This window comes from Mauremys mutica, chromosome 1, assembly GCF_020497125.1.
Source record: "Mauremys mutica isolate MM-2020 ecotype Southern chromosome 1, ASM2049712v1, whole genome shotgun sequence".
Lineage (NCBI taxonomy): Eukaryota > Metazoa > Chordata > Testudines > Geoemydidae > Mauremys > Mauremys mutica.
Window position 1 is genome coordinate 86,706,647 of NC_059072.1, and position 18,526 is coordinate 86,725,172.

The following is an 18,526-nucleotide window of genomic DNA, read 5'->3' on the forward strand; positions in this document are numbered from 1 at the left end:
CTGATGAGTGTAAAGCATGCCTGTTCTAATCTCCCTACCCAAAGAGAGAGAGTTTCCCCACCCAAAGAGAGAGAGTTTCCCCAGAAACTGACTCACATGTGTGGGTGAGAGGATGGGAGATGGGCTCAGACACAATTAGAGGACAAGGAACCTCAGATCCCAGCTCACATAAGGGGATATGGGAAGGGTCAGACCCACACCAGACAGGCAAGCCACCTCCAGAACTTGGCTCACAGTAGGGACGTTAGGGAAGTGGGGGTGTCAGACTCTCATAGAGGGGCAGAGGCCACCAGATCCTTGCACACACATGAAGATAGGGAGAGGGACTTAGGCTCCCAGTTCTTGGCAGAGAAGGGGAAAATGTGGGCTGACAAGTGCTCCCCAATCCGCCTGCCACTCACCCCCATGTACCCTTCCCAGTGTGTGTGTGTGTGTGTGTGTGTGTGTGTGTGTGTTACCACCCCTACCACTCATTTGTCCCAATCCCCATAAACCCTCTCTCCCCTTGATGCAGCCCACAGCCCCTCTCACCCACTCCTTCACTCTCTAAATACCCCTCCAAGCATTCATGTCTAATTTTGTAAAAACTTTGATTACATTCCCCACACACTATTTTTTTAAATCACATGCTAACAAATTTTATCAATAAGCCCCCCCCCAAACTTTTCCAGATTTTTGTGCAAAGTAGGACTTGAACTGACACTGGCTGGGTCAAATCCAAAGGACTACTGATTAGCTCCTTGGGCTATCCAGATGGTGTGAAATTTTGAATACTAAAAACTCTGTTAGCAACTTTGTCCACACATGCTCAGTGTCGCATGAGCCTTAAAACTGCTTGGAGTGTAACTCACTGGAGGAGCAAACTCTTTTTTCAAATAATGTTTTAATTTGATTTCCATCAAAGGGCTGGTGGGTACCATGCACTCTGTTAGGGTAATCTTCAAGTGCTGGAGACCCGGGTATGATGATTGGATTTAGGGTGACCAGATGTTCCAATTTTATAGGGACAGTCCTGATTTGTTGTTGTTTTTTTCCCTTATATAGCCTCCTATTGCCTCCTACCCCGTCCCGATTTTTCACATTTGCTGTCTGGTCACCCTAATTTGATTCCTATCTATGAGGAAAAAAAGCATTGCCAGAATAGATTAACTTTAAGAAACATTTTTCCAGGAGGCTGTATCTCAGGACCCCTTGGCCAAATGGCCCCAAATTTGGATCACTGACTCTATGCTGAACCCCAGTAAAGTACACCAAATTTCAAGGCAACCAAAGTAACTGAAGATTTTAGAGCACTTAGAATGGTCAAGCTTTAAATGGAAAGCTGGTCTTAACTTGAAATAAAGCAGAACAAAGACTTTCATGATGTATACGCAAAAGAGAGAGATTGTATGCACAACTATTCTATAGCTGAAGAGGTTGGGAAGGAAGAATTCCAACCCACAGCCTCTCTATATATGATCAGTTCCTGGCTGTTATTCAGGCTGGATGTTGGATTCTACATTTAGGCCCAAGTCATTATCATTACTGGCCTCGTAAGTTGTTTAATAGGTAGAAACACTATGCATTATCAGACTAGAAAATATCTAACAATAAAATAACTGTCAACAAACCAAGATGTTACAATGAAGTAAATTTAAGGGACAAATGCTTCCCTAAGATTCATGCATGCTATTTCCACTGACATCAATGGTTCAGTGTGCGCATCTCTGAGGAAATAATTCAATCCTAAGGCAATAGAAATCAATTAAAAATCAGTTACACTAACAGTGACCTTATTTCCAGGAAGGGGACTGGTCCTCTGGAGTTCAGCAGAAACTCATCCAGAAGCAGACGCTTAAAGGTTGGCAGGCCAAAAGCATATCTTTGCACAGTATATTGGTTTTCAAAGTCTATGAAACCATGTTTCTCCCCACTCCCATCCCCGCACCCACTTCCTCAAACAAATGTTTCAATGATCTTTCTGAAAAAGCAGTATAAGCAGCCTTGCAATCATAAGCACTAGCAATCCAGAATGTATCAAGTAGGGAAATACATTCTGTAAGTAGACAGATTTCAATCTCAAGATTTCAGGAGATTATAATAAAAAGTGAATATATATATATATATAATTAAAATTTAAGATACCTTGAGAAGAATGCCCTGAGATTAAGATAACAAAATATAAAATTCTGAACTTGTCAAGATTAATATATATATGAAGAATATCTCAATATTTGTTATAAAGTTCATTTTTTGCTAAAATTGAGAATGCCTATGAAAAAAAAAATCTAGAAAATGGACTAAGAGGTTTACCTATTTCAATCATTCATTCTTCATATTCTTAAAACCTTTTAAAGCATTACTTAGGAAAACATATAAAGGAATAAGAATTCCAGTCAGAATTGTTGGTTTCCAAAGGCACTGAGCCAGATTGTCATCTGGTCTAGATTAGTGTAGCTCCACAATGCTGACACATCTATGCAGCAAAGCAAGGACAAAAAGAGGAATAAGTGACTACATGACAAATTTCTACTTAGAAACCATATGTTCTGAGTTGTGTGGTTACAGGGATCCTGCTTTAACTTATGCTGTTGGTGTAAGGTTCCTTACACCAGCGGAAGACTGATCCTAGCAGAGCTCAGTTCCATCACACTCCCTCGCATCTTCTCCTCTCCCTTATGTCAGGGGGTGGAGATGCTGCCAGTGTAGGAGGTGACTATACTGCTTCTGCCAGCTCTATGCCAGCAGAGGTTCTCCCTACAGAGAAGAATTATTTGCTGTAAATCTGTGGCTTGTTTACAAATGCTTTGCACTGATGGTTAAGAGCAGGATTGTCAGGTGCTGTCTCCTGGCAGTCAGACCTAGCTGTTGGAGCAGAAGTCAAAACTGGACATAGGGTTGTGACTGGGCCAAGGGTGGCACTAGAATCAAGATACAGGGACAAGCCAGGTTCAGAACTGAGATCAGAATCCATAGACAACCAGTGCCATAGCTGAAGTCCAGGTGCAAGCCAGAAGTTGAAGCCAGGTGGTCAGAGTCTGACAGTCCAGGGATGGTCAGGAAACAGAAGCAAGGCTGGAGCGGGTCAGTAACAAGACTGGAGTGAGGTCAGAATATGGCAAGGACAAGACTGGAACAGAGCTCAGGAAAAGTATGGGCAGGAATAGGACCAGGAGCAAAAGCAGGCTGGGAGTCTCAAGAGTCTGATACAGTCCGAGACAGCAGGAAGGTTCCTGGCTGGGTAGTGCTGTTACACGGACTGATTTGCAACTCTGTCAGGGTTGGGGAAATACCTGAGCCTGGGGGTCATCTGCCCCAGGCTCAACTCAGGGATAAGTTGCTGAGGGCTGAGTCATTGCAGGCTCTATTGGAAGGGCATGTTAGTGCAGCTGGGTTGTTGCTGCATGCCTGAATGATGCTTCACTGCAGCTCTGTTGGAAGGGCAGCTGGGTGAGAAAATGTGTCTCTTCACAAAAAAGTTTAGAAGAAAAGAGTTTGTGTTGTACACTCCAATATAAAGACAACAGTCCTGATTTTCAGAGGTGCTGAGAACCCATAACATCAGGTGAAGTCAATGGCAGCACCGCGGGTAGTCAGTACCTCTGAAAAATAGGCCATAGTCTCAAAGTAAAGCCATTACCTGTGGGGACCAAGCCAGCAGACCAGCTGTCTCTCATTTGGAAATACTCCTATTGATCAAATATAAACGTTAATCTAGGTATGAAAAGAGACTTTGGGGTTCTATATTTCCCTATATTTGGGAACAGTTCAGCCAATAGATATTGCCACAATTTGGACACACATATGCGCATGTTCTTGATTCAAGATTCCCTGTTTCAGCTGGCTACTTTGTTCTCAATTGTACAAAACATATTAACAGGCATCGTTCATGGTTATTTGACTAGGGTTTCCTCCCAGTGTCCTCTCCTTCACTCGCTGATCTAGTGGAGTGAGATTTCTCCAGATAATGAAAAATAAAAGTTCTTTACTCATTTCCCACTTTTGAGTCAATTTTAAGAGAGAACTCGGTGTACAGTACCTTTCTCTTTAAGCCTGGCTCTTGGGACAGCAGAATTTTCATTAGTGCCATACTTTGTTTGAAGGCTAGATAGAGCCAGTATTAGATTCAATCACTAAAATGTTAAGAGTTATTTTAGAAAGTACTCTAATTACAGATGCTCCATACTAGCAGCAGGAAGAGATGCTAACAGCGCTGCACCTGTATAAAGGCTGGTACTAACATACCAAAAAGCTTGCTTCAGGGTAAACAAATGCCAAAAAACCCTTTGGCACTAGATGTTAGAGTGCTGTGGGAACGGAGAGCTCTGGGTTGTAAGCTGAAGTCATCCTCTGGCCAACTTTTAATTTGGGTTTTATTTTATTTAAGATTATCTCAGGGTCTAGGAGGGGGTAAAGGAAGGTTTCTGTTATGCAGATACACTGAACTGGAGTGGGTAGGGAGCTGCTATGTCCTCACTGACTAAACATCTCTGCAGAGAAGTGCTTAGACAACTACATTGCTGCTACTGCAAGATTTCCATGCTAGTGGCTCAAGAGCTACTTTCTTGAAAGTTCAGTTATTATTGTCAGATATTTAAAAAACCTATACATAGTGCAATAGAAATTATTATTATTAATTTGTATTACTGTAGCACCCACTACACCTTGTTATGGACCACAACCCTGCTAGGCGCTGTGCTAAAACAGAACAAAAGGATGGTCCTTGTCCCAGTAGCTTGCAACCTATGTATAAGATAAAAGACAACAGATTGGGGAGTACAAGAATACAATGCGATAATACTGGTCAGCATGACAGGTAATGGTCCCTGCACACCAACAGCCTGACTATTGTCAAGTTTTTTTTGTAGCTATCACAAGGAGAATTCAGAGGAAGGATTTGAAGGTGGTTAACTAGGTGGCTTTGCAGATGTTTACATGAGCACCACATCAGCATGTGGAGCAGCATGAAAGAAAGCACAAAGGTGCTTGTCTGAAATTTAGCAAGTGGGTAGTGAAGGCTGTCATCGTAGGCTGACTGGAGGCAAGCATCGACAGATTGATAACAAATGAGAGCGGATAGGTGGGGACTGAATATAAAGGACCTTGAAAATGAATAAAAGTAGCTTATGTTTGATGCGATAGAGAAGGGGGAACCAGTTGAGGGATTCAAAGCGAGGGGTGACATGGTCAAACTGAGCTAGGAAACTGATCTTTGCAGCGGAATTCTGCATGGATATGATATTAGCTATTGCACGCTCAGAACTACAGCCAGCCAACCTCTTTTTCTGAACTAAAATAGAAATACAGTAAAGAAATCAAACAAGTCTCAAACTTGGAAATCAATCCTTTTCCCTTAATACTGCTAGCTCATTAGGTCAGGGACAAACAATGTCTTCATCTCACTCAAGATTTACCTTTTTAATTAAAATTATTCTGTCAACTGCCTATCTAAAGTAGAAATCAACTTTTATATGCCATTCCCCTTTAACCTACAAATACAGTGTTTATAGAACAGTTAAGATTTATTCCCAGCTAGAACAGAAATGCAAAATGGACTAACTGATGGTGTTCAGTAATTGACAGACCATTCTTCCTATTTGGTTTCTCTGGAAAAAGTGTGTGCATTTTTGAAAGGATGAAGCTAAATACTTTATTTCTATATTTGTACGTGTCTTTATATGAGATCTGAATCTTTGACATGTCAAATGTACTGACATGACTAGTAAGAACACTTCTTATTGCAGTGTTACATGAGAAATATAGGAGTTGGATTGAACCCATCACAAGTTGAGGAACCAAATCAAGGTGTTCGTTTAAATCTAAAAAACTTTAAATGATTTATGTCTTGGATACCTTGAATACAGTTTCTTTCTCTCTTCATTAGCTATTGCAATAGTTTAAATCAACTTGGGTGCCTGAGTTAACAGCTCTAAATTCTCAGTGAGGAGCCTTCAATTCTGGAATTTGTTTTTCCAGAGCCCAGATCTGCAGACCAAGTCACACTCCAAAGTTCATCTGTTTTCCCAGGCTCACTATAAGTGTGTGAATGATGATAGTCTTCATTTGGGCCATGTTAATTGTGGATATGCATACAAAAGATACATCAAAGATACAAATGTGGCAAATTGCCAGCACTACTATGCTGGGTCTCTCACTTTCTCTTCTGGGGGGCGCGTTCAGGGTGCTGTTTCTTGCCCCTGAACTGGGATATTAACTGTCCCACTAGTGTCCTAGAGGAGGGGAGTGGAGAGGGAGGGATGCGGGCCCACCCTTTACTCCGAGTCCCAGCCCAGGGGCCCTAGGGATAGTGGTAAACCACTTGAACTAGCGGTTCCTTCCCCTGGGCTACTTCCCTCTCCTGCCCTTCAGCTTGTGGGGGCTTCCTGCCCTCCCTCTGCACAAGCCAGGTGTCCCTTTACCTAGGGTCTTGGTCTTCTTAGCCCACCACAGCACTTCTCCAAACTTTCCTCTGCTTCCCTCCAAACTGTTCTCTGCTCCAACTCCTCCAAACTGCTCTCTGCTCCAACACCTCCACTTGTCTGACTGAAGCGGGGTGGGGGAGGTTATCAGGTGACTGGCTTCAGGTGCTCTAATTGGCTTCAGGTGCTTTAATTAATCTATAGCAAACTTTCTTCCCTCTACAGGGAATAAGGCTCTCTTCTAACTCTCTACTGCTGCCGTCTGGCCATGCTGTATCACACAAAGTACAAACACTTAACTTGGAGCAAGGTTTGCACATCTCTCTAGAGTTACAGCCATACCTTTCAGGAAGTGTCCACAGTCATTATGTGGTAAGCAACCATGAGCAGACACCCATATCTGAAGCAATAAATGAATGCCCATCAATCTTTCTAGTGGCTCTTTACCTGTGGTAGCTGATTACACACTAGAGATGTGGTTTCTTTTGTGTCTGGCATGGGCTTTAGTTTGGCCAAATTTAGAATAGGGGTTTATCAAGGCAATCAGCCTCTTCTGTTGACAAACACTCTCCTTTTATGAATTTTGTGCACATGCAGTGCTGATTCCTATTTAGAGCATGGAAGCATTTGGATAAGAATTACAGATGTTCCGATAGAATTGTGCAGTATTAATACCAACATAGACATTTCTGCAGTAATACTGAGATACAGTATATTGTCATTTCAACCACAGATCTCATCCCTGTATCTTCTTGAAAGTTATTATCCTTTGGCTTTTCCCCCTCTAGTCCGATAGGAAAAAAAATAGAAGAAACAAAAGCTCATTTTTCTATAATACTTGTCTAGACATATTTTGGGACCTAATGGAGGAGTTGGGCAAAAATAAAGAGACAGAGTTAAGTGTACACAATTAAAGAGCCTTTTTATCCTCTTAGTGAGTGACAGATGATTTTTAGTAAAACAGAATTTGCTTAATATTTTACAATTTAAGTGTAAAAGAAGCAAACTAGTTCAGGAAATTACTGTCTTCCAGTTAAAGTAAATCCTGAAATGAACCGCCTCTATTAAAAAGGAAAAGGGACCAGCCCATATCTGGAAAACAATCTTGAACCAATTTCATTGCTATTATAATAGCCCTTACATTTGTCTTATGTTAAAAATAGGCAAGGAAAATTATTTTTAAATTATGAAATCACTCCAAATCATCTGGGCAGAGACAGATACATCCTAGAGGTAAATACATGGCTGCGCGGATGGTGTCAACAGGAGCTTTTTAGCTTCTTTGACCATGGGACCCTGTTCTGAGAAGGCGGACTGCTGAGCAGACATGGGGTCCACGTGTCAAAGGAGGGGAAGAGTATCTTCAGATACAGATTGGCTAACCTTTAAACTAGGTTTAATGGGGGCAGGAGATAAAAGCCCACAGGTAAATCCAAAACATGGAGACTTGGGTAAGAGGTCAGAATCTGGGGGTCAATATCGGAAATCGCAGCCCAGACAAAGGAAACACAACAGGAAATACAGAGGGGAAATCTAATAAACATCTTAGATGTCTGTATATTAATGCAAGAAGTAAACAGGAAGAACTAGAAATACTATTGAATAATCACAAATACGGTAATTGGCATCACAGAAACTTGGTGGGATAATTCATATGACAGCAATTCTGGTATAGAAGGGTACAGATTGTTCAGGAATGACAGGTAGGGGAAAAAAGGGAGAAGGTGTTGCCTTGTATATCAAATATGTATACACTTGCACTGAGGTTGAGATAGAGATGTGGGAGGTAGACCAGCTGAAAGTCTCTGGGTAAGGATAAAAGGGGTAAAAACTGTGGTAATATCATGGTAGGGATCTACTATAGACCACCTAAGTAGGAGGAAGAAGTGATGGATGAGACTTTTAAAACAACAAAATCATCCAAAACCAAAGGACGTGAAGTCCTCCATCACCACTAACTACCCAGACATTTGTTGGGAAATACAGCAGGGCATAGATTAGCCAACAAGCTCTTGGAATGCAACATAGGCAACTTTTTATCTCAGAAGGTGTAGAAAGCAACTGGGGAGAGGCTATTCTGGATTTGATTCTGACAAACAGGAAGGAGCTAGTTGAGAATCTGAAGGTGGAAGGCTGCTTGGATGAAAGGAATCATAAAATGATGAGTTCATGATTCTAGGGAATGGTGAAACAGGGAAAACAGCAGAATAAAGACAAAGGACTTCAAGAAGGCAGACTTTAGCAAACTCAGATAATTGGTTGGTAAGATCCCATGGGAAACAAGTCTAAGGGGAAAAAAAGGGTTCAAGAGAGTTGGCAGTTTTTCAAAGAGACATTATTAAGGGAACAAGAGCAAACTATGTCAATGCATAGGAAAGATGATAAGTATGGTAAGAGGCAACCCTGGCTTAACCAGGAGATCTTCAATGATCTGAAAACTCAAAAAGAGTCATATAAGAAGTGGAAACTAGGTCAAAATGTTACTGTTTTCTAGAGGAAAACATAGGAAAAAGGTTTATTATTTTGTATAAATAGAGGTGTGTAGTAGATACTTTTGTGCCAGTAGATTAAATCTATAATCTAGATCAGTGGTTCTCAACCAGGGGTAAACATACTTCTGGGGCTACGCAGAGGTCTTCCAGGGGTACATCAGCTCATCTAGATATTTGCCTAGTTTTATAATAGGCTACATAAAAAGCACTAGCGAAGTCAGTGCAAACTTAAATTTAACACAATCACTTGTTTATACTGCTATATATATATATATATTATACACTGAAATGTAAGTACAATATTTATATTCCAGTTGATTTTATAATTATATGGTAAAAATGAGAAAGTAAGCAATTTTTCAGTATTAGTATGCAGTGACACTGTATTTTTATGTCTGATTTTGTAAGCAAGTAGTTTAAGTGAGGTGAATCTTGGAGGTACAAGACAAATCAGACTCCTTAAAGGAGTACAGTAGTCTGGAAAGGTTGAGAGCCACTGATCTAGATGATACTGTATTGCACTTCTGTGGACTTAGGAACATGATAATAGAAAGAGCTGCAAAAGATCTGGCAGAAAAAGATTGTAAGAATACTCTATTGCAGAGGTTCTCAAACTGCGGTCCGCGGACCACTGCTCCATTCCGGTGGTCCGTGGATAGTTCCCTCTAAGGTGCCCGCCTGGTTGGCTGCACAAGAAAGAATGAAGGGCCACTAATTAGGTGCCTGGACCCTGGAGAAGATGCACACGTAAGGTGAGGTGGTGGCCTTTGGGGGAATAGGTGGTAGGTGGGAGGGCATAGTGGGGTGAGAAGAGGGGGTGGGAGGAATTTGGGACCTGCAGGGCTGCGGTGGCCAGAGAAAGAGGCAATTTTCCCCAGCTCCAGGGCTGCAGCTGCCGGGGAGAGATGGCCCTCCTTCCCAGCCCCAGCTCAGGGTCTGCTGCAGCGGGGGAGAGAGGGAGAGACACCCCCTCATCCTTCACAGCCCCAGCTCAGGGGTTGCCACAGCGGGGGAGAAAGGGCACATCCATCACATTAGAAAGGTAAGACTACTGATATTAAAATATGAGTTGTGTGCTTTTATTTGTAGAACAAAAAAGTTCATTATTAAGTTTTTTATATATAGCGCTTTTATCCAAAGTGCTTTACAATAGTTAACTAATGGTACAAACAACATTTGGAAAGATCATTAAGTGGTCTGCCGAGACCCTCAATAATTTTCAAGTGGTCCGCAAAAAAAAAGAGTTTGAGAACCATTTCTCTATAGCTTACAGATTTTAAGATAGAAAGATAAATACCTGTGCAAGAATGGGGAATCCAAGGTTTCTACATCCATTGCAGGGTGTTAGTGCCTCCCATAAACCTGCAGGACCACAACTGTTTTCCCGGGCATCTTCCTCTTCCTCCTCCCTTGGTGAGAGGTTTGTTGATGAAGGTCTCTGTGGAAAATTAAGTTTACTGGAACATTATGCAGAAACATTTTGCTTTATTTTACCATAGTTAAAAATGCTAAGATTGATTGAGAAACTTCACATTTCCAGAAACTGATAAATATACTGCATTTTCAACTTAATATAGTGCATCTATTCAATCAATAATCAGTAAAACATATTATATTACCTAGAGAAAAAAGATGTGATGAGCTACAGTAAGCTGTATTTTAAATAGGATTTCAGAGACAATGACTCTTATTACTCACTTTCAGTCTACAAATAATATTCAGATTATGTATAATGTACAGCACCAGACACCCTGCAACTTTTCAATTGAAAAATAAAATGTATTTTAATTTAAATTTTAGCTTTTACATTATTATTTTTCACTATAGCCTTCAGAGAATGAAAACTAACATCATTAAGTTTTTACTGCTCTTAGAAATTGTACAGTAGATAGAATATTGCACAAACACCACAAGATAATGGGATCTTGTTTCCATAGCCAAATAGTATATTAATTAAAAATATATATAACTACAACCATTTTAGCTTGGATTGGCCAGTGGCTTTTGCGGAGAAGTAGTAGAAATTTAATCACAATTTAGGATTTCATTTTTAGTCTGATGTTTACCAATGATGAAAAATGGTAACTTGTTATGTATGGTAAACAATACTTATTGATTTTTCATTTTTTTTTAAAAACCTGCTATGTCTGTTTGCCCTAAACAGCAAGGGCAAGGGGTTTCAGGGAAAGTGATTCTATTTTACCATTTTGTTTCCTTCTTCAAGTCCTTGTTGCACACAGAGTCAAAATTATGCCTATTGTGGAGCCACTGAGGATATGTATAACACATTATATGTTTTCATTTTAAACGCTGTCATGGTTCTATAATGGTTGTTGTGAGAAAAGGTGGGCATTTTTCTATTTACACAGATCATCCCCCTTTTCTTGATTGTGATCCTACCTCCTGCCCCCATCCTTAGCAAGGGGTTGTAGGGTAGATTTTCAGTTATACTGTGTTAGCCTATCTTTGATCCCACTGAAGTGAATCACGGTTTTATCATTTATTTCAGTAGATGATATAGGTCAATGCTGAACACTTCTGAAAAATCCTACCCTTAGAACAAAGTTACACTAAATAAAGTTACACACCTTTAAGGGCTTATCTATACTACTGCTAAAGTTGATGTAACTTGAACCCCCGCCCTCTTCCGAGCAACATAAGTACATTGATTTAAAGCAGTGTCTACACTGCATTATGTCAGTGACAAACACTCTCCCGCCAACATAGCTTCGGCCTCTTGTTGAGGTGGAGTAATTACACTGACAGGAGAGCACCCTTCACCAGTTATGCTACATCAGCCACAGCTGCATCAATGCAGCTGCGCCAATGTAGTGTGATAGTGAAGACAAGCCCCAAGTTACACTTCCATCTTAATTCCATGCCCCATGTGGATATTTTGCTCATGCCTAACTCACGTGTATAGAATACCTGCCCCCTGGACCAGTTCCAGCCTGCATGATATGTTTATGTGGCCCCACTAACGTTCAGATTCTAAACTTTCATTTAACAGAAAAAAGTTTGGCGCTCTCACGTTTGCAAAAATACTTTCCAAATGTGAGTTGGACCGGAGTGTAAACCAATGTAAGTCTAAAGAAAGAACAGGAGTACTTGTGGCACCTTAAAGACTAACAAATTTATTTTAGCATGAGCTTTCGTGAGCTGCAGCTCACTTCTTCGGATGTAAGTCTGTCTTTCTGAGTCTGCAAGCAGCTTGAGACAATGACTGACAAGTATGGCTTCCCACACCCCCACATATCAACTGTAAAGGCAAGAGATGATGCAAATCTCAACATTGACAAGTTCACTGAAGACCTTTTGAGCAGATAGAAAGGGGAAATGGGTGGGACTTGCTCTATGGAAGAAAATGCAGAGAGATCATAGACAAAAAGCAAGAGAAAGAATGGAGGAAAAAAAGAAACAGGACAGAAATAGCAGTAGTTCTGATGATGAACTTATTTTTCCCACTGACTGATATTGAGTATCAATAAGGTACTGTACCAATATATGTCATACAGTAAGTATGAATTTAGTTAAGTATCATTCAACCTTTGCTTTTTATGCTAACCTCCCAAAAACACAAATGGGAGTTCCACTGTAGCCTAAAGAGAGTAAATAGTCCTAAATTCAGATTCCAGCCCATTGACCCAAGATTAAATTCAGAATGTATTGCTCTCCACCAGTTTTTACTCCCTTGGTTTAAACTCACTGTACCACCCATTACAAGACTGGAGCATCACACCTTAGGTGGGTTGGTTTTTGTTTGTTTGTTTGTTTTTGTTTTCATTTTGATTGGTTAGTTGTTTTTTCTTGGGGGAAGAGATAGGGAGCGTTTAAGAGCGCATGTTTGTTTACTTTGCATGTTAGGATTCATTTTCTAAATCTGTTATTTTATGAGGTTATTTTGACAGTCAAGTAGTGCTACAGAATGTGTTACTATAGCAACAGCATTTTTGCATGCATTATTAAGAGGATTGGATGAACTTTGCATGGTTTGGGTCATGAAGGAATTCTATTGTTATATAGTTGTGTAGGATCAGAAGCAGGCCCCGGGGCTTGTTATCTAGAATTGTTATGCTACCATCTGTCATTTTATCCTATATGTTTACATTGGAAATATATAAACTTTAACCATTGTGACAAAGAACAAAGCACTCCCTTAAAAAAAAAAAAACACAAACCCCCCCACAGCTTGCCCCCTATTCCCTAAAGGTGACAATCTACTTCTAGTCACAAAAAATTTAGATTTATATAATAAACAATGCCTATCACATGCTTTGGAACACTTGCTTTTGTTTTCATAACTATGGAAGATTGCTTATGCCACTCCAAAAATAAAGAAACATTCCCTAGAAGATATAATAAAAAGTTCCCTCCACTGCTGGCATAATAAAATAACTGTCTCCAATTCTAGTCTTCTCATTCCAGTCTGTCCACTGACCTCAGACAAGTAAAGATTAATTTCATAACTACTCAGCTCTAAGTGCTTTAATCATAACATCTCATCTTCAACTTCTCATATCCGAGTCCTACTTTCTCCAACTTCATTTCTTGATTCAGATAAGGTGACTAATACTGGACACTGTACTCCAAATATAATGTAACAAGTAATCTGACTTGGTGTTTGCCAGTTAGTCTGCCACTTGGATCCAGAACTAAAATTTGACTGATACCTGCAGGTTTGCTTCAAGGTTTGAGTTCAAGAAACTTGAACTGATAAGGCGAACTTTGTGCAACACTCTCCCCCTCCTTATCTCCAATCACTACCTACTTCTAAATAAGAGGGTAACACACTAAGCAAAATCATTACTGACTTGACTTCTTAGTCTTAGATTGGGAAATGAAGGCATAAACAGTGCAGCTGATGATCCCAAAGCTATACTGCTCAGCTACAAAGGAAGAGTGAAGAACAAGATGGAGGGTGTGGAGTAGAGAAGATGGGAGAATGAATTTGCAACAAAGCAGGTTCACTTATATTGTTAAGAGGACTATACATGTGGAAAATGCTAATGTACTCTTTTTTTTTTTTGCCTCTGTCTTCACAAACAAGGCCAGCTCCCAGACTACTGCACTGGGCAGCACACTATAGGGAGGAGGTGACCAACCCTCTTCGGAGAAAGAAGTGGTTCAGGACTATTTAGAAAAGCTGGATGAGCACAAGTCCATGGGGCCGGATGCACTGCATCCGAGGGTGCTAAAGGAGTTGGCGGATGTGATTGCAGAGCCATTGGCCATTCTCTTTGAAAACTCATGGTGATTGGGGGAGGTCCCGGAGGACTGGAAAAAGGCTAATGTAGTGCCCATCTTTTAAAAAGGGAAGGAGGAGGATCCGGGGAACTACAAGCCAATCAGCCTCACCACAGTCCCTGGAAAAATCATGAAGCAGGTCTTCAAGGAATCAATTCTGAAGCACTTTGAGGAGAGGAAAGTGGTCAGGAATAGTCAGCATGGATTCACCAAAGGCAAGTCATGCTCGACTAACCTAATTGCCTTCTATGAGATAACTGGCTCTGTCGATGAGGGGCAAGCAGTGGATGTGTTATTCCTTGACTTTAGCAAAGCTTTTGATATGGTCTCCCACAGTATTCTTGCCAGCAAGTTAAAGAAGTATGGATTGGATGAATGGACTATAAGCTGGATAGAAAGCTGGCTAGATCATCGGGCTCAACAGGTAGTGATCAATGGCTCCATGTCTAGTTGGCAGCTGGTAGCAAGCGGAGTGCCCCAAGGGTCGGTGCTGGGGCTGGTTTTGTTCAATATCTTCATTAATGATCTGGAGGATGGCGTGGACTGCACTCTCAGCAAGTTTGCAGATGACACTAAACTGGGAGGAGTGGTAGATATGCTGGAGGGTAGGAATAGAATACAGAGGGACCTAGACAAATTAGAGGATTGGGCCAAAAAAAATCTGTGGAGGTTCAACAAGGACAAGTGCAGAGTCCTTCACTTAGGAAGGAAGAATCCCATGCATGGCTACAGACTACGGACCGAGTGGCTAGGCAGCAGATCTGTAGAAAAGGACCTAGGGGTTACAGTGGATGAGAAGCTGGATTTGTCCAGTTTTGGGCCCCACGCTAGAAGAAGGGCATGGAAAAATTGGAAAAAGTCCAGTGGAGGGCAACAAAAATGATTAGGAGGCTGGAGCACATGACTTATGAGGAGAGGCTGAGGGAACTGGGATTATTTAGTCTGCGGAAGAGAAGAATGAGGGGGGATTTGATAGCTGCTTTCCACTACCTGAAAGGGGATTCCAAAGAGGATGGATCTAGACTGTTCTCAGTGATACAAAATGACATAACCAGGAGCAATGGTCTCAAGTTGCAGTGAGGGAGGTCTAGGTTGAATATTAGGAAACACTATTTCACTAGGAGGGTGATGAAGCACTGGAATGGGTTACCCATTGAGGTGGTTGAATCTCCTTCCTTAGAAGTTTTTAAGGTCAGGCTTGACAAAGCCCTGGCTGGGATGATTTAGTTGGGGATTGGTCCTGCTTTGAGCAGGGGGTTGGACTAGATGACCTCCTGAGGTCTCTTCCAACCCTGATATTTTATGATTCTACATATTTCACTGATCTTTAAGATGGGTGGCAGTCTAAGCCCACCAATGTGTCCAATTTATCTGCACTACTAAAATAACTCTGGTTTACTACATGCAAAGGGGATAAGTTATTTTAAGCATTCCCAGCCCAAAGACCAAAATTAAAGATGCCCCCTATAGTAAGTGGCAAAGAACTGTAACCACACCTGATAACTAGTCTAACTTCATAGGCAAGTGAAAGTAATTCACAGAACATAATCTAATCTAAATAAAAAAATATAAAGACTATATAAAATGAGAGGCTCCTTTAACATACCTGCAAGGAATATGCATAATAAACTAGATGAATGGGAATTATGGTAGAGAAAGAATATGATCATTTAGCCATTACAGAAATACAGTGGGACAAATAGATGAAATGCTAATGAACAGCAGATTCATATAAATTGTTTACATAAAATAGAGGAAGGAGAGGGGTGATTTACTTTATGTAAAACATGAAATTGAGGTAAGTCAGGCCCACAGTAGTGTGAATTAAATGCTATTGATACAAAAAAAAATCAGAGGAATGGAAAATATTTTGTAGGCCGATTGTTTCTAGACTTCCACATCAAAGAGCAAATAAGGACAAATAGAGTCTAACGGATACTAGCCAGATGGCTAGAATAAATGAATTAGTGCTCTTGGGTGACTCCAGCTATCCAGATAGTTGTTGGCGGTGGGAGGGGGAATCTTTAGTGAAGCATAAGTCCACCATAAATGTTTCCATTTCATAAAGGATAGTTTTGAATTACAAAAGATTAAAATAGAAACAAGGAGACTCTTATACATAGCAGTCACCACCAGAAAAGAATTAGTAACATGTAAAGCCATTAGGTCAGGGATCCTAAATTAACTGAGTTTAGGATATTAACAATAGATTACACCTTAATAGAAATGCTGAAATTCCAGAAGACTAAATCATCCTAACCTAAAAGGTTTATCAGGATCAGGAGAGGATATGTACTAAAAATAAATAAAGGAATGAAAAACCTTGAGAAATTGTACAAGATGCCCAGAATGGAATACCCAGAAAGAAAACCACAAGAGATTAATGTGTACAAAGGTTTAATAAAAGCCTCAAAGCAGCCAGCTGCTTTGGTTACCAATACATGAAATAAGTATTGGATATTCATAACAGTAAAAAATTTAGAGTGAAGTCCTGGCCCTACTGAAATCAATGGCAAAGCTATTATTATTTTAATGGGGCCAGAATTTGACTCCGGATCATCTCAGATATTGAGAACCCAGAATTACTCCTCCAGAAGGTAGGCATGGAATGTCCATCTACCAGGAAGCTCATCTGCACCTTCTTCAACATTCTAGAGAAGCCATAACTTTATTAAACAGGTGTTTTTAGTTATAAGCATGGTTTTCTGTCTCCATGAGAGGTTTTTTTGTATTGGCCAGTGTGCACAATGATCATCACAGCAATTGGCCATTCCCAGCACTTAAGAGCACAAACCAGCACCCAAAGGTCAGTGGGAAGAGGAAGGCAGGAGAAAATCCTCTTTACTAATCCAAACTTCTGCATCCCTGGACTCAACAAAACAGTCTCTTTACTTCTCTCAATTATAGTTTACAGTCAGTCCAAATAAAAATAAAAACACTCCCCTCAATTCATAACCCAGCTTTTCCATCCTCTCAGGGCAGCCTCTACAGTCTCTCCTTCTCACCTTGTATAATAACAGTCCAAAGTTTGGACCAACTCTCATATTAGTCAAAGCCATTGGCTATATACTTCACTTCTTAGACAGACCTTCTCCAAAGAAAAAATATCTATTACCCATAAGCCTGCTTTACTCCCTTTTATGTGCCTGTCTTTCCCTCAGTTATTAACTACAGCTGGTGGTCCCACCCCGCTTAGGTTGATAATTGTGGCAGGTGTTGGTGGGCAGACCTGATTTAATCATCTAGTTCCAAGGGACTCCATTAACTCCTTATCGTAGTCCAGCATTCACTCTATCACATTCAGTTAAAATTCTTATAATAAAGATTGATTCTCAGTTGCTTCCCTCAAAATAGTCAGCATGAAATTCTGATCTTTGACCACTCTGTAGCTAAAAAATAATCTGCTACTGTGTACCCAATAGAGATATAGCAATGCATGCCACACAGCTGAGATCTAAAACCAAACAATAAATTGTCTCTCTGCTTATATTATCTCCATTTTAGCATAATTACCTTCAGTCTGTAGAAGTGTGGCTAATACGTTGACTTTAAATCAGTATCCATCATAATAATTCAGTGTCAGCAAAAATGTTTGATTTGGTACTGGAGTTTTTTAGCATTTTTCATCATATAATTCTGATGCCTACTTATTAACTTACATTTGCAACAGATGCCTTGTTAGGAACAATGATTGACTAATCAGTTGTAACAACGATTTCAGAGCTGGAGGTTGGGCTGCAAGAGTCATCCAGCTATAAGACATTTGTCCTCTAACTCTGTTCTCCACCTCCCCCAAGTTGCCAGTATTTCTACATTTTATTTAACCCCTTGGAAACTACAGTAACATTGATACAAAGATCCCTGCCTCTTGGAAGACTGCATTATTCCTGTTTGATGGCAGTGTACAAGCAGCAAAATACATGAAAGGCCAAACAACATCACCAGCTATGTTTTCAACTGACAGTGAAGTCAATGGGAGTTGTATATATCTGACAAAATAATTTGGCAGTCACGAAACTGTGCATAATATTTCATATGAATATTACCTGCACTGAGATCAGACCCAGGGCCTTAATCTCCTTGAAGATTGTTTGGAGGCCTCCACCATCCAAAATGGGGGCCTTCCCATAAGCATCCACTGGGAATTCCACCTCATCGCCAATGTGGCGGGGGGACAGATGACAGAGAAGTGTGTGACTCCCTTCAAGACCTCATCCATAAAAGACTCCATGGGGGGGGCAACATCATCCTGCCAAAGACTCCTCAACCAGCTCCACCCGCTGAAATTTCTTGGGGTGGGGGAAGTGGGCAGAAGTAGGTCCAGTGGTGGGCCCCTGAGATGTTTTAGAGGAGGCCTCCTCCACCCCTCAAGAGGGAAGTGCTGGTTCCATG

At 40.7% G+C, this 18,526-nt stretch overlaps 1 protein-coding gene across 3 annotated transcripts in view; it reads right to left on the reverse strand.

Annotated features, from left to right (window-relative positions):
- The window catches only part of ANKS1B (ankyrin repeat and sterile alpha motif domain containing 1B), a 764,239-nt gene that overhangs the window by 551,745 nt on the left and 193,968 nt on the right, over positions 1 to 18,526 (reverse strand). For 2 of the 3 annotated variants that reach the window (XM_044981810.1, XM_044981801.1), the window contains exon 9: positions 10,188 to 10,328. In XM_044981810.1, the coding sequence (XP_044837745.1) occupies positions 10,188 to 10,328 (141 nt within the window). Of the gene's footprint in view, positions 1 to 10,187; positions 10,329 to 17,139; positions 17,227 to 18,526 lie in introns of those variants that run through there. The other variant, XM_044981818.1, reaches the window with a different exon arrangement.